Source organism: Borostomias antarcticus, assembly GCF_949987555.1.
Source record: "Borostomias antarcticus genome assembly, chromosome: 7".
NCBI classification, from domain to species: domain Eukaryota; kingdom Metazoa; phylum Chordata; class Actinopteri; order Stomiiformes; family Stomiidae; genus Borostomias; species Borostomias antarcticus.
Window position 1 is genome coordinate 2073889 of NC_140240.1, and position 14953 is coordinate 2088841.

The 14953-nt window shown below is 39.9% G+C and overlaps 1 protein-coding gene across 3 annotated transcripts; it reads left to right on the forward strand.

The window, feature by feature from the left end:
* Positions 1–984: 984 nt before the first annotated feature.
* Positions 985–13574, forward strand: LOC311311448 (myosin heavy chain, fast skeletal muscle-like; the record flags this gene model as incomplete). Of its 3 annotated transcripts, XM_084441165.1 has the most annotated exons (39): positions 985–1185; positions 1298–1441; positions 1839–1995; positions 2081–2108; positions 2222–2336; positions 2455–2547; positions 2639–2702; positions 2793–2891; positions 2979–3082; positions 3218–3356; positions 3644–3762; positions 3909–4058; positions 4162–4332; positions 4433–4736; positions 4992–5062; positions 5651–5738; positions 5867–5984; positions 6107–6230; positions 6366–6502; positions 6609–6864; positions 7184–7426; positions 8071–8247; positions 8385–8530; positions 8644–8734; positions 8930–9319; positions 9406–9532; positions 9674–9792; positions 10111–10307; positions 10404–10587; positions 10689–10854; positions 10962–11086; positions 11240–11548; positions 11639–11842; positions 11929–12054; positions 12175–12345; positions 12477–12581; positions 12682–12777; positions 13198–13329; positions 13557–13574. In XM_084441165.1, 39 exons carry the CDS (start codon positions 985–987, stop codon positions 13572–13574), a joined length of 5808 nt encoding a protein of 1935 aa, XP_084297291.1. The 3 variants fall into 3 exon arrangements, with proteins under 3 accessions (XP_084297291.1, XP_084297292.1, XP_084297290.1); XM_084441166.1 differs by lacking the exon at positions 13557–13574 and having other exon boundaries at positions 4433–4741; positions 5009–5062; positions 13198–13335; XM_084441164.1 differs by lacking the exon at positions 13557–13574 and having other exon boundaries at positions 4433–4730; positions 13198–13335.
* Between the last annotated feature and the right edge of the window lie 1379 nt (positions 13575–14953).

Here is a 14953-nt window from a genome sequence, read left to right on the forward strand (position 1 = left end):
TCAACCGATCCCTTGTGCAAATGCTTAGGAGACATTTGAAACAATGAAATCCATCAAGTTCAATTCAGAAGCAGTGGCTTTTCAGACTCATTCAGATTCATTTTGGACACAGTATACATGAGATAACTCAAACATTTTAGAGGTATTCCATGAAACAACATTCATCTGATAACCATTATACACAGTTGCATGGCCTAAATATGTATTTTCCTACAGTAAAACTGACATTTGATGTTTCTGATCATCCTTAAAGCGAATCCCATGACATTCTTGTTCCCAAGCTCCTAGTCAATTTTGTCAATGCCTATTGTGTCCAGTGGAGAGAGTGGCATCGGTGATGATGTTCAGATGAGATAGGGGAGACACACATGACCAAATTAAGAAAAGGGGCATGACCATAACTGGAAGGCTGCTACTGAGTGAGCAGACATCTCCCTATAAAAGAGAGTGTCTAAGACTCTTCATTGGGTTAACAAGGCAGACAGCAAAGGTGAGTGAAACTCCTTTCTAATTTACCAGTGACCAAGTTTCACTTGTCCTTCATCATTTATTTTGTATACTTGCTTGTGCAAACATAAAAAAAATGCTAATAATAATAATAATAATAATAATAATAATGATAATAATAATAATAATAATAACAACAATAATAATAATAATAATAATAATAAGTCAGCATTAATATATATTCTGTTTTTTTCTTAATTCTTTATCGTTTCATACTGTAGTTCAACATACCAACTGAAGCACTTGGCCACAGACAAGGTAAAACATTTCTATTTTAATTTTCAACATGCTTTGTTTACATTGGTTTAGTCTTTAGGTTTAATTGGATAGACTTGAATAGACAAGATAGGGAATACATACTGTAAAGCTGTTTAATGGGAAGGTATGTGTCCTGTAAGTATCCATACAATTGTGTCATGTTCATTAAGTTCACAAATTGATGTAAAACATTCATATTTTGTCTTGTCAAGAGTCATCATGGGAGACAAGGATATGGCGTGTTTTGGCCCGGCCTCCATCTTCCTCCGGAAGCCAGAGAGGGAGAGGATTGAGGCTCAGAACACCCCCTTTGATGCGAAAACAGCCTTCTTTGTGGTTGAACCCAGTGAAATGTATCTCAAAGGGGTTCTTCAGAGCAATGATGGTGGCAAGGCCACTGTTAAAACTCTTTGTGGAAAAGTAAGTGGATATTTGACATCTACAAATCCATTAATTTTATTCATTTAAACTGTGGTAAAACGTTTATAATATTTGAGAAATCAGTGATGTATCCAATGTTTGTTGTGCCCAGGTCCTTACTGTGAAAGAGGATGACATCCACCCCATGAACCCTCCAAAGTACGATAAGATTGAGGATATGGCCATGATGACCCACCTCAACGAGCCTACTGTGCTGTATAACCTCAAAGAGCGTTACGCAGCATGGATGATCTATGTGAGTCTTACGGTAGCAATAAGTACAGCCATTCTATTTAGGATTTAGTACTGTATATCTGTGAATACATTATGTGATAATAATGTAATAATATTGAATAGCTATGGGATATAGGTGAATAGATAAGGTAGAGGATATATGAGAATAGATGCTATGCAGGGATATATGAGAATAGATGCTATGCATATATGGGACATATGTGAATAGAAATGGCAGATTATGTGAATTGATTTGGGACATATGTGAATAGATATGGTATATATACTGTTTGAATACATAGAGTAAATATGAATAGATACAGGATGTTACTGTATGTGTGATAAGGGATATATGTCAATAGGACATATGTGAATAGTTATGGGATAGACATGTGAATAGTACAATCTACTTCTTTCAGACCTACTCTGGGCTGTTCTGCGTCACTGTGAACCCCTACAAGTGGCTCCCAGTGTACGATTCTGTGGTAGTTCAGGCATACAGAGGCAAGAAGAGGATTGAGGCCCCTCCTCACATCTTCTCTATCTCTGACAATGCATATCAGTTCATGCTCACAGGTAAACAAACACCAATATTTACCACATTAATATATCAAATGTACAATAAATGATAAAAACTCACTTGTATTGGCTTTCCTTCTAGATCGTGAGAACCAGTCTATCCTGATCACGTAAGTATTAAGTAAATATGAGTAATTTAAATTATTATATTGCAACTGTTTTTTTAATCTGACAGAGAGTATTTCAAATATGTTATGAGTTCAAAAATGTGTGTCCTCTCCAGTGGAGAATCTGGCGCAGGAAAGACTGTGAACACCAAACGTGTCATCCAGTACTTTGCGACAATCGCAGTGTCTGGAGGATCAAAGAAATCTGAGGCCGTAGCTGGCAAAATTAAGGTGTGCCAATATTATTAACATATTTTTGGTATTATGGAGATGTTTACTAGATGTTTACATCATCTATAACAGATGTTTATGTTTACATAATCTATAACAGATATTATCTCACCTTTAGGGGTCGCTGGAAGATCAAATCATTGCAGCCAATCCTCTGCTGGAAGCTTACGGTAATGCCAAGACTGTGAGGAATGACAACTCCTCCCGCTTCGTAAGTTTTTATCTTGAAGTTCATAAATTACTGTAGGCTACAAGTTATACTGTAAAAGTTATATTCTAATGGATATTTTAAAAATCGTCAGGGTAAATTCATCCGAATCCATTTTGGAACAACTGGAAAGTTGGCTTCTGCCGATATTGAAACATGTAAGTCGTGTTTGATCGTTCATTGAATTAATTAATTCATGTTAAAGTACTGTAAATTAGCCCTGCTCATGCAAAAACCTTACTATCCAGATCTGCTGGAGAAGTCCAGAGTAACATTCCAGCTGTCCGCTGAGAGAAGCTACCATATCTTCTATCAACTCATGACTGGACACCAGCCTCATGTTCTAGGTGAGACAAATTATAATACAGACAGAATTCACAGCGTGCCATGCACTTCTGGAATATAGTTACTCACAGTAAGTCATTCTTTTCCAGAGGCTCTGCTGATCACCACAAACCCCTATGACTATCCTATGGTCAGTCATGGTGAAATCAAAGTCAAGAGCATTGATGATACAGAAGAGTTCATTGCCACTGATGTAAGTAAAAAGCTGCAGTAATTGAACAATAAAGCTTTGATTAGCCAATTAATTGTCTGTCCGAACCCAGAAAATTGCTAATAAACTAATAGAAGAACATTAAAACTTCAATCTCTCAATATTTGTTTCCCACAGAGTGCAATTGATATCTTGGGATTCAATGCTGAGGAGAAAATTGGCATCTACAAGTTGACCGGTGCTGTGATGCATCATGGGAATATGAAGTTCAAGCAGAAGCAGCGTGAGGAGCAGGCCGAGCCTGATGGCAATGAGGGTAAATGTTTAATAACCTATACTGTATGTCAGTACCTTTTCAGTGGGCAACTAATGTTGTTAATTGCAGGGAGGGGGCTGCATACTGTAAGTACTGTAGCTGTGAAAACATTCATTTATATTATTTACCATGTTACTATATTCCTTGTTCTACTTTGTAATAACCAATTCCGCTAAATCGTATTAATATGATAAAGCAGTTACTTTGTAAATGTTGTTATTGCAGGTACAGTATTACTGTGGCTACAGTACATAATGATACGAATAAACACTTTCTGTTCTCATCAGTGGCTGATAAAATCGCCTACCTTCTGGGCCTGAACTCTGCTGACATGCTCAAAGCTCTGTGCTACCCCAGAGTGAAGGTCGGAAATGAGATGGTGACCAAGGGACAGACTGTGCCTCAGGTAATAGCCTACATTCTGGAATAAAGTTAATGAGAAGAGTATTTGAAACGCGTACTATATGTTCTATACTTTATTTTAACAGAAAAAACATACTTTACCATAAATATGATACATTCGTTTTGAGAAGAAATGCGTTGCTTTATCAGGTAAACAACTCGGTAGCGGCTGTGTCTAAGTCAATCTATGAGAAGATGTTCTTGTGGATGGTCATCCGTATCAATGAGATGTTGGACACAAAGCAGCCCAGACAGTTCTTCATTGGTGTGCTGGACATTGCTGGATTTGAGATCTTTGATGTGAGTAGACATCAATGTTAATGACCAATTCCTTCATCATTCTTAACATGCTCATATCTGTGCAATGCTGTAAATAAATCACATCTTCCTTTCTAAATCTCAGTACAACAGCTTGGAACAGCTGTGCATCAACTTCACCAATGAGAAACTGCAACAGTTTTTCAACCACCACATGTTTGTGCTGGAGCAAGAGGAGTACAAGAAGGAGGGAATTGAGTGGGTATTCATTGACTTCGGTATGGACTTGGCTGCCTGCATTGAGCTTATTGAGAAGGTGGGTAGAAACTATTAAATTGCCAAGCAGAATCAGAGACAGACATCTAGTATATTTCATATGTTTACAGAACTTGTTTTTATTGTTTTTATCTCAACAGCCAATGGGCATCTTCTCCATCCTTGAAGAGGAGTGTATGTTCCCCAAGGCATCAGACACAACCTTCAAGAACAAGCTGCACGACCAGCATCTTGGTAAAACCAAGGCCTTTGAGAAGCCTAAGCCTGGGAAAGGCAAGGCTGAGGCCCACTTTGCTTTAGTGCACTATGCTGGTACTGTGGACTACAATATCACAGGCTGGTTGGACAAAAACAAGGATCCCCTGAATGACTCTGTTGTTCAGCTCTACCAGAAGTCTTCAGTCAAACTGTTGGCTCTGCTGTATGCAGCTCATGGAAGTGACGGTAAAGTATTAATGATAGATTTACAGTACTAAGATATTTTTTGATGTTATGAAAAACTTTTATGCAGCAGAAGGAAGTAATAATCTTGTCCTGTAATCTATAAAAGTATGATTAGCAACATGTTCATGATAAGTAAAATAACAGTGGTGACCAATAATGATCAGTGCTACTGAGATTTGTCTCATGAAATTAAATTATATTTTTTTTCAGAAAGCACATAATATAACAGGTTGAAAACTAATCTTTTGTGCACAGATGCTACAAAAGCCAAGAAGGGTGGCAAGAAGAAAGGTGGATCCTTCCAGACTGTTTCTGCTCTGTTCAGGGTATGATGATTCTATTATGCTTTTACCGATAGTAAATAATTTGTTTGTAGAAAAAAACGAAAACAACAACAACTACTAGAAATGGTGCTCAGAGAGCACAGACCTCTGCCCATGAATGCATTTTGTGGCTCTGTGCGTGCGCACATGCATGCGAGCAGGACATTGGTATTGCTGCATTCATTAGGTCGAGATAAAGCCGTTTCAATTCCTCCCATTGACAATGAATGGGGAAAATGTTTCACTTCTGAGTCCAAAAAATGAATGAAGGTGAATGGTGGCCCATCCCCGTGTGGCCTAGCGCCGTGATTTGGATCTGCTCCTGAATGTAATGGGTTCTAAGGTGGCTCATGCTACACCCTTCACTGGGTTTCATGAAAATCAGTCTGGTAGTTTTTGCATAATCCTGCTAATGGACAAATAAATAAACCAACGAACACCCCTGAAAACATTACTTCTTGCCCTGCGCTGGCGCTGGGCCGGAGGTAAAAAAAAAAACTAAAATGGAGTTGGCTGAAAAGTAGCAACTTCGATCTTCATTATAAATCTGAATTAAAAATGTATAAATTATAACATTTCTTATTTTTGCAGGAAAACTTGGGCAAGCTGATGACAAATTTGAGGAGCACTCATCCTCACTTTGTGCGCTGTTTGATTCCAAATGAATCAAAGACACCAGGTGGGGATTGTGAGATGAAGAGGCCATTAAGAGTATACATTGTTAAAGTCAATTCCATTACTAGCATTGATGAGGCTCTAAATATTACAATCATTACATTATACATTTGATGTTGGGTCATGATTTAGGTCTGATGGAGAACTTCCTGGTCATCCACCAGCTGAGGTGTAATGGTGTGCTGGAAGGTATCAGAATCTGCAGGAAGGGCTTCCCAAGCAGAATCCTCTATGGTGACTTCAAGCAGAGGTAATTGTTGTACCCTTGAGGTTAAAAAAAGTAATATATAGTGATTACTTTCTTTATGTTGAAGTGTATAATTCAATACAAATATATTGCAAACCAAAACGTTGTATTCCAACTCCTTTTAGATACAAAGTATTGAATGCCTCTGTCATCCCTGATGGTCAGTTCATTGACAACAAGAAGGCTTCAGAGAAGCTCTTGGGATCAATCAATGTGGACGCATCTCAGTACAAGTTTGGACACACTAAGGTGAAGAACTAGAGGGCAGCATAATTTCCTCTCAAGAGGATTCATTATTTAAATATCCAAGAAGTGGGTGATACAAAAACAGAGCAGACCTGACATTTTGGCCAAAATAATACATTTTGTTAAAAATGTCAACAGGTGTTCTTCAAAGCTGGTATGCTGGGGACGCTGGAGGAGATGAGAGATGAGAAACTGGCGGCTTTGGTGACCATGACTCAAGCTCTCGCCCGGGGATTCATCATGAGGAGAGAGTTTGTGAAGATGATGGAAAGACGGTATGTGTACTATCCTACTGAGGGAAACACCGAGACTAACTCTAGACTTCCAGAGCTCATGCACCAAAAGTAATGTCATTTCTAATTCTATGCTTGTTGTCAACAGAGAATCGATTTATGCCATCCAATATAACATCCGCTCATTCATGAATGTGAAAACCTGGCCATGGATGAAGCTCTACTTCAAGATCAAGCCTCTTTTGAAGAGTGCTGAAACTGAGAAAGAGATGGCTCAAATGAAGGAGAACTTTGAAAAAATGAAGGAGGATCTTGCGAAGGCACTCTCCAAGAAAAAAGAGCTAGAAGAGAAGATGGTCTCTCTAGTTCAGCAGAACAATGACCTGCTCTTACAAGTTGCCAATGTAAGTTAACGGTGTATTAGCTCTGTATTGTAGCCTACCTATTGTATTTTTAGCTTGCTTTTCTTGCACTTTGCCTTCAGCACTAGATTACGCTCTTAGTCACTTGTTTTAGAAAGGAGATGCACTTGTTTGTTCTGGCAAGTACAGTGGTAGTACATTTACTTTTCCTACATTAAATGCAATTATTGTAAGTCACTTTGGATAAAAGCGTCAGCTAAATGACTGTAATGTAATGTAAAAAGTGTAATGTATTGTTAATTCTGTTGTTATATTATGATGTCATTTGGCATCGCAATTGAAATATAAATGTTTTCTATAGGAAAATGAAAACCTTTCTGATGCTGAGGAAAGGTGTGAGGGGCTCATTAAGAGTAAGATCCAGATGGAAGGCAAATTCAAAGAGGCAACGGAGAGACTGGAGGACGAGGAGGAAATCAATGCTGAGCTGACTGCCAAGAAGAGGAAACTGGAGGATGAGTGCTCTGAGCTTAAGAAAGACATTGATGACTTGGAGCTCACCTTGGCCAAAGTGGAGAAGGAGAAACACGCCACTGAAAACAAGGTTAAATATAGCGGCGCTACAGCAATCGATTGGGCTTTTGACGCTTTTAAGCACATTGGTGGTGTGTCGACATGAGACTTGGTGACAGGAGTCATGGGACTGTCCCCAATAAGGTTGCCAAATTTGATTTTGATACATCTAAATATTGCTGGGATATAACCTCATTACCTATTTGGCGGTTTTGCCATTTGAATGAAAATCAAAAATCCATGTATGGCCAATTTTGATTGGAGAAAAATCCATGATAGGGTGTGTTTAATTCTGTTTGAGCCAAGGAATCCAAAGATACCTCATTTTTTTTAAAAAGGGCATATGGGTCAAACCTTGTGGGCATAAACGCACCTCCAAATTTGACACATTGATGGTGCTAGAGTGTTTGAGGTGTCTATGTGAGACTTGGTGACAATGGTTATGGCACTGTTGGGAATGAGTGTGCCAATTTTCACAACTTTTGACCATATGGTTCTATGGACTGCCATAGACTTCCATGGCAGACAAAACTATTATACAACTACCAGTTACAATAGGGTACCATCACACCTTCGGTGCCTGGCTCCCTAATAACTTTTGATATTTACTTCACTAGAAATAGAATAGGCTACTAACTGAACACCAAGTAATTTGTTTTGTTTTATTGTTTGTAGGTTAAAAACCTGACAGAAGAGATGGCTTCCCAAGATGAGAGCATTGTCAAGTTAACCAAGGAGAAGAAAGCCCTCCAAGAGGCCCAACAGCAGACTCTTGATGATCTCCAGGCAGAGGAAGACAAAGTCAACACTCTGACCAAAGCCAAAGCCAAGCTGGAACAGCAAGTAGATGATGTGAGTAAATTACATTTGAGTAAACAAAGGTCTATATATCTAAAAACTGTATATTATCTATCTGTATATTATCTATAATATATGGAAATTGTCAATACACTCAATATATGAGGGGATACTCTTCTCAAATGTACTAGCTTGAAGGTTCATTGGAGCAAGAGAAGAAAATCCGCATGGACCTGGAGAGAATCAGGAGGAAGTTGGAGGGAGACCTGAAACTGGCCCAGGAATCACTAATGGATCTGGAGAATGACAAACTGCAAGCAGACGAGAAGATCAAGAAGTAAATAAATAGACAATGATGAGAACACATATTTTGTTCATACTGCCTACTGTATCACAACAAAAATGCTTTCTTTAACTTTCATATGACTGTTTGATTTACTTTCAAAATAGGAAGGACTTTGAGACTAGCCAACTCCTCAGTAAGATTGAGGATGAACAATCACTTGGAGTTCAGCTTCAGAAGAAGATCAAGGAACTCCAGGCAAGCTTTAAATTGAAAGACACAATTACATTAATTCAAATTCAACAAATATAATTATTTTCCTCTCTTCCTGAAAGAAACTATGTAAATTCATATAACTGAAAACAAACTAATGTACTGTACATCTCAGGCCTTTATTGACAAACTGGAGGAGGGTTAGGGCTAGGGTCAGGGTTAATCTGGTTGTTTCCATAGGCCCGTATTGAGGAGCTGGAGGAGGAGATTGAGGCTGACCGTGCTGCCAGGGCCAAGGTGGAGAAACAGAGGTCTGATCTCTCCAGGGAACTTGAGGAGATCAGTGAGAGGCTGGAGGAAGCTGGAGGTGCCACATCTGTTCAGATTGAGATGAACAAGAAGCGTGAGGCTGAGTTCCAGAAGCTGCGTCGGGATCTTGAAGAGTCCACCCTGCAGCATGAAGCCACCGCAGCTGCTCTCCGCAAGAAGCAGGCTGACAGTGTGGCCGAGCTGGGAGAGCAAATTGACAACCTTCAGCGTATCAAGCAAAAGCTGGAGAAGGAGAAAAGTGAATACAAGATGGAGATTGATGACATCTCCAGCAACATGGAGGCAATTGCTAAATCAAAGGTTAGAGCTGTGTTTTACAGAGATGTTTCTGCTTAGAAAAAGAAAACGTCAGCAAAAATGTTTCAATGACTTTCAACTATTAACAGGGAAACCTTGAGAAAATGTGCCGCACCCTTGAAGATCAACTGAGTGAATTAAAGAGCAAAAATGAAGAAAATGCACGTCAACTGAATGACATTAGTGTGCAACGAGCAAGGCTTCTGACTGAGAATGGTAAGTGCCAAATAATGTACTTTTTTTTTTTTTTTTACTGTAACTGTTTGTTACTGTAAGTTATAAAGCATACACACACATGGTTATTATTTTACATAATCAATAAAAAATACATTATAAATTTCCCATCTATTCAATTAGGTGAAATCAGTCGTCAATTGGAAGAGAGAGAGTCTCTTGTTACCCAGCTGACCAGGGGAAAGCAAACTTACTCCCAGCAAATTGAGGAGCTCAAGAGGCAGATTGAAGAGGAAGTCAAGGTACAGTACACAAATACTTTTACCACTACACTGTATTGTGTGTGTATTGGGTTCTTTGTGAGAGTATGAAACCACAATTTGAGAGTTTAATCTACAATTTTATTGTACTTAATGTAATTTTGGTGATATATCTTAGTTAAAACTCTTCCACATAATAAATGGTGTAAACAGTAAAATTAGTAAGATAACGGAATCATGAATTACAAATGTTTTAAGTGTGGGGAAAGCATCAGTCTTAGAAAGCATCAGTCCAATACTTGTGTAGATAAAAGAGAAATTCCTATAGATTCAATTAAAATAAATGTCACTGACCAATAGGCCAAGAATGCCCTGGCCCATTCTGTGCAATCATCGCGCCATGACTGTGAGCTGCTCAGAGAGCAGTATGAGGAGGAGCAGGAGGCCAAGACTGAGCTGCAGCGTGGGTTGTCCAAGGCCAACAGTGAGGTGGCTCAGTGGAGAACCAAATATGAGACTGATGCCATCCAGCGTACTGAGGAGCTGGAGGAGGCCAAGTAATATATTATTGTTTTATATTCAAATGATTCTACAGAACCATGCTACAATCAATACATGAAATGACAATACTACATTGTTAAATGTTCTCACAGGAAAAAGCTTGCCCAGCGTCTTCAAGATGCAGAAGAGTGTATTGAGGCCACCAACTCCAAATGTTCCTCTCTGGAGAAGACCAAGCAGAGACTGCAGGGAGAGGTGGAGGACCTCATGATTGATGTAGAGCGAGCTAATGCTCTGGCTGCTGTTCTTGATAAGAAACAGAGGAACTTTGACAAGGTGAGAGTTCGACATAGAATACATGTATACCTGTATACCAGTATACATGTAAATACTGAAAATCATTCAACTTATTCATTCACTTGTGCATCATGTTTCAGGTTCTGTCAGAGTGGAAGCAGAAGTTCGAGGAGGGCCAGGCGGAGCTGGAGGGATCTCTGAAAGAGGCTCGTTCCCTCAGCACTGAGCTGTTCAAGATGAAGAACTCGTATGAAGAAGCTCTGGACCATCTGGAGACATTGAAGAGGGAAAACAAGAACCTTCAACGTACGGGAAATGACGGAAACACACATTTACTACTCTATGCATATGCTATAAAAAGTGTCTATGTGGATCTACATATTGATAATGTCCCCTGCTTTTCATTTCAATAGAGGAAGTCTCTGATGTGACTGAACAACTTGGTGAGACAGGAAAGACCATCCATGAACTAGAGAAAGGAAAGAAGACAGTGGAAGCAGAGAAAGCAGAAATGCAGACGGCTCTAGAGGAGGCAGAGGTATTCACAAAAATATAGCATCTTATAGACGGCTGTAATATTACCTATGGGGGTCCTTGCCCCAAATATGTCCCTCTTAATTATTACAAATATGTACAAATGTATATGATAAAACATCAACAGGCCCTTGAGTTTAATTAATCAATTTTATAGGCCACATTGGAGCATGAGGAATCCAAGATTCTGCGTGTCCAGTTGGAGCTCACCCAGCTCAAAGGTGAAGTTGACAGAAAGCTGGCAGAGAAGGATGAGGAGATGGAGCAGATCAAGAGGAACAGCCAGAGGGTGATTGACTCCATGCAGACCAGTCTGGACTCAGAAATCAGGAGCAGAAACGATGCCCTGAGAGTCAAGAAGAAGATGGAGGGTGACCTCAATGAGATGGAGATTCAGCTGAGCCATGCCAACCGCCAGGCTGCTGAGGCCCAGAAACAGCTGAGGAACGTACAAGGACAACTCAAGGTACAGTTTAAATTTGTAGAACTACAGTAACTGCATTGTTCAATGCTCAATGTCAAAGGAGTTGGAATATAACATTCATCATCATTTCAGGATGCCCAACTGCACCTTGATGACGCCCTGAGAGTACAGGAAGATATGAGGGAGCAGGTGGCCATGGTGGAGCGCAGGAACACCCTGATGCTGGCTGAGATTGAGGAGCTGAGGGTTGCCCTGGAGCAGACTGACAGAAGCCGCAAAGTGGCCGAGCAGGAACTGCTGGACGCTAGTGAGCGTGTGACACTGCTGCACTCCCAGGTGGATAAGACAGTCTCTCTTCATAGCAGCAGATGAGGTGACATACAGCAGTTTTGATATGTAATGACTTAATTTTATGTCTTCAGAATACAAGTCTCATTAACACCAAGAAGAAGCTGGAGTCTGACCTTGTCATGGTTCAAGGTGAAATGGAAGATTCCATCCAGGAGGCCAGAAATGCAGAGGATAAGGCTAAGAAGGCTATCACTGATGTGAGTACAGTGTACAGTGTCTTACCTACAAACATGAATTGTGTTTCATAGAATAACTAAACAGAGTACAAGATTGGATATTTCACCTACAAAGTCAATATAAAGGATTCAAATTACTAGGCTGCAATGATGGCAGAGGAGCTGAAGAAGGAGCAGGATACCAGCTCTCATCTGGAGAGGATGAAGAAGAACCTGGAGGTCACGGTCAAAGACCTGCAGAACCGTCTGGACGAGGCTGAGAACCTGGCTATGAAGGGGGGAAAGAAGCAGCTCCAGAAACTGGAGGCTAGGGTATGTACATAGAGAAACAGCTCCAGAAACTGGATGCTGAGGTATTGTATGGACATAGAGTACACATGTGCGTTGCCTACACTGAATACCAGAGATTGTCGTTGATTAAAATTGGAGTTACAATCCTCAAGGTGCGCGAACTGGAATCTGAAGTTGTTGCTGAGCAGAGACGTGGAGCTGAGGCTATCAAAGGTATCCGTAAATATGAGAGGAGAGTGAAGGAGCTCACCTACCAGGTACAGTACAAACATTCATATTGATTATGACAATCAGAACATGTAGAATTTACTGCAGAGGACCACTTGAAGGGATATTGATATCTTCTGTTAACTGCAGACTGAGGAGGACAAGAAGAATGTAAACAGACTGCAAGATCTGGTGGACAAGCTGCAGCTGAAAATGAAGTCCTACAAGAGACAGGCTGAGGAGGCTGTGAGTACAGTATTGTTGCTGTTGTTGTTGTAATTGATGGCTTTTGTGATTAATGGTGATGATGTTAAGAACATAATGGTAAATGGACTGCACTTATATAGTGCTTTTCCACCTTAGCGGCACTCAAAGCGCTTTACAATGACCTCTCATTCACCTATTCACACACACATTCACACACCAATGGCGGTAGCTGCCATGCAAGGTGCTAACCTGCTCATTGGGAGCAATTTGGGGTTAGGTGTCTTGCTCAAGGACTCGAACAGCTGACCCTTCGATCATTGAACGACCCGCTCTACCAACTGAGCTACAGCCGCCCCCGAGACCACAAGAAGAGTTAATGTCATTATTAGTAGAAAGTGTAACACCGAACCAAAATAATATGACATATCTTTTTCATACTAAATGATGTATTTCTAACAGGAGGAGCAGGCCAACACTCACATGTCCAGATACAGGAAGGTGACGCATGAGCTGGAGGAAGCCCAGGAGCGTGCTGACATCTCTGAGTCCCAGGTCAACAAGCTGAGAGTCAAGAGCCGTGAAATTGGCAAGGTATAGACATAATGATTATGATAGTGATCTTTAAGTGATCAATGGAAATGTCAATAGAAAATGTTGCAGAAAAATAGCTCTTCATATTGTTATGATCACTTTGAGGTCATGGTAGGAGTACTGTAGAACAATTGTTTTCATAAAAATGTTCAAAATATCAGTGTTGTAAGAAAAGATTAAATTTTCCTGGGCTGAGTTTTGTTTTTCTATTTGGAATTTACTTGTAGGGCAAAGATGAAGAGTGAAAAAGGAAGTACCAAGGCAGAGTAGAAACAAATCAAGAAACATGATTTTTGCTCAAATGTTTGGTCAAGTGTATTAAACTAGAAATAAATCAGCCTTACATCAGCTTAGTCTCTTCTCCTTTCTTTCTCTCTCTCACGCACACACGCACGCACACACACACACACACACACACACACACACACACACACACACACACACACACACACACACACACACACACACACACACACATATACTGTAGCAGGTTGCTGTTATTGCATGGTTTGATAATGGCACTAATAACACCTTTAGCATTTTGAAGCTATATTCAAGCTTTATTTTTCAGAGTGTGAGCTTCAGGGCTGCCTGAGATGAATATAAACACGGCAGAATATAATACATATCACACAGTGACCCTATGGATTCATAATTAACAGTACAACACACTCTTAGCCTTCATGTTCAATGTACAGAATGTATAACTAACCTTCTAAAGGGATAGCTCAGGATTTTCAACCCAGCTTGCTTTTCTAACCCTTCAGGCCACTGCTGATCCATCCTAACTGTTCACTGTCTGCCATAAGATTCTTGAGATATTTCAAATAGAGGTTTGTTAGTGGAAATTATGAGGAACGATAGCAACCTATCTAAAAAGCACAAAAAAACTGTTTTAATACTGTATGTCTCAAGATGATCTTTATTATTCAAGGATCTTCATTTTCATTATGTACAAGATGGGTACCATGTACAATGAAATGCTCAATAAAATGATTTTTAAGGCAATAAGTCTATGCTTATTTCAAAGAGGTATCAGCTGCTGAAGGGATGTTCAGACTACAGCGTTCTTATGTATTAAATAAGACATAAACCTGCCTCTCCTCTCCTTCTCTCTCTCTCTCACACACACACACAGACACACACACACGCACACACACACACACACACACACGCACACACACACACACACACGCACACACACACACACACACACACACACACACACACACACACACACACACAGTAACCATATACAGTACCACGTTGCCATGATTGCAGTAGATTATGAGCTTCAGAGTAGGTGGCCTGTAATGAATATAAACACAGCAGGGTATCATTAGTATCACACAGTGACCCCATGGATTCATAATTAACAGTACAACACACTATTAGCCTTCATGTTCAATGTATGTGTAAAGAGATAGTTTGGGATTTTCAACCCAGCTTGCTTTTTCTAACTCTCCAAGCCACTGCCTCACCATCTTAACTGTTTACCATCTGCTTTAAGGTTCTTGAGATATTTCAAATGGAGGTTTGTTTTCTAGTAGAAATGATGAGAAATGACAGCAACCTCTCAAAAAATCACAAAAAAGGGCTTTTATATGTCTTGAAGATGAAAGAT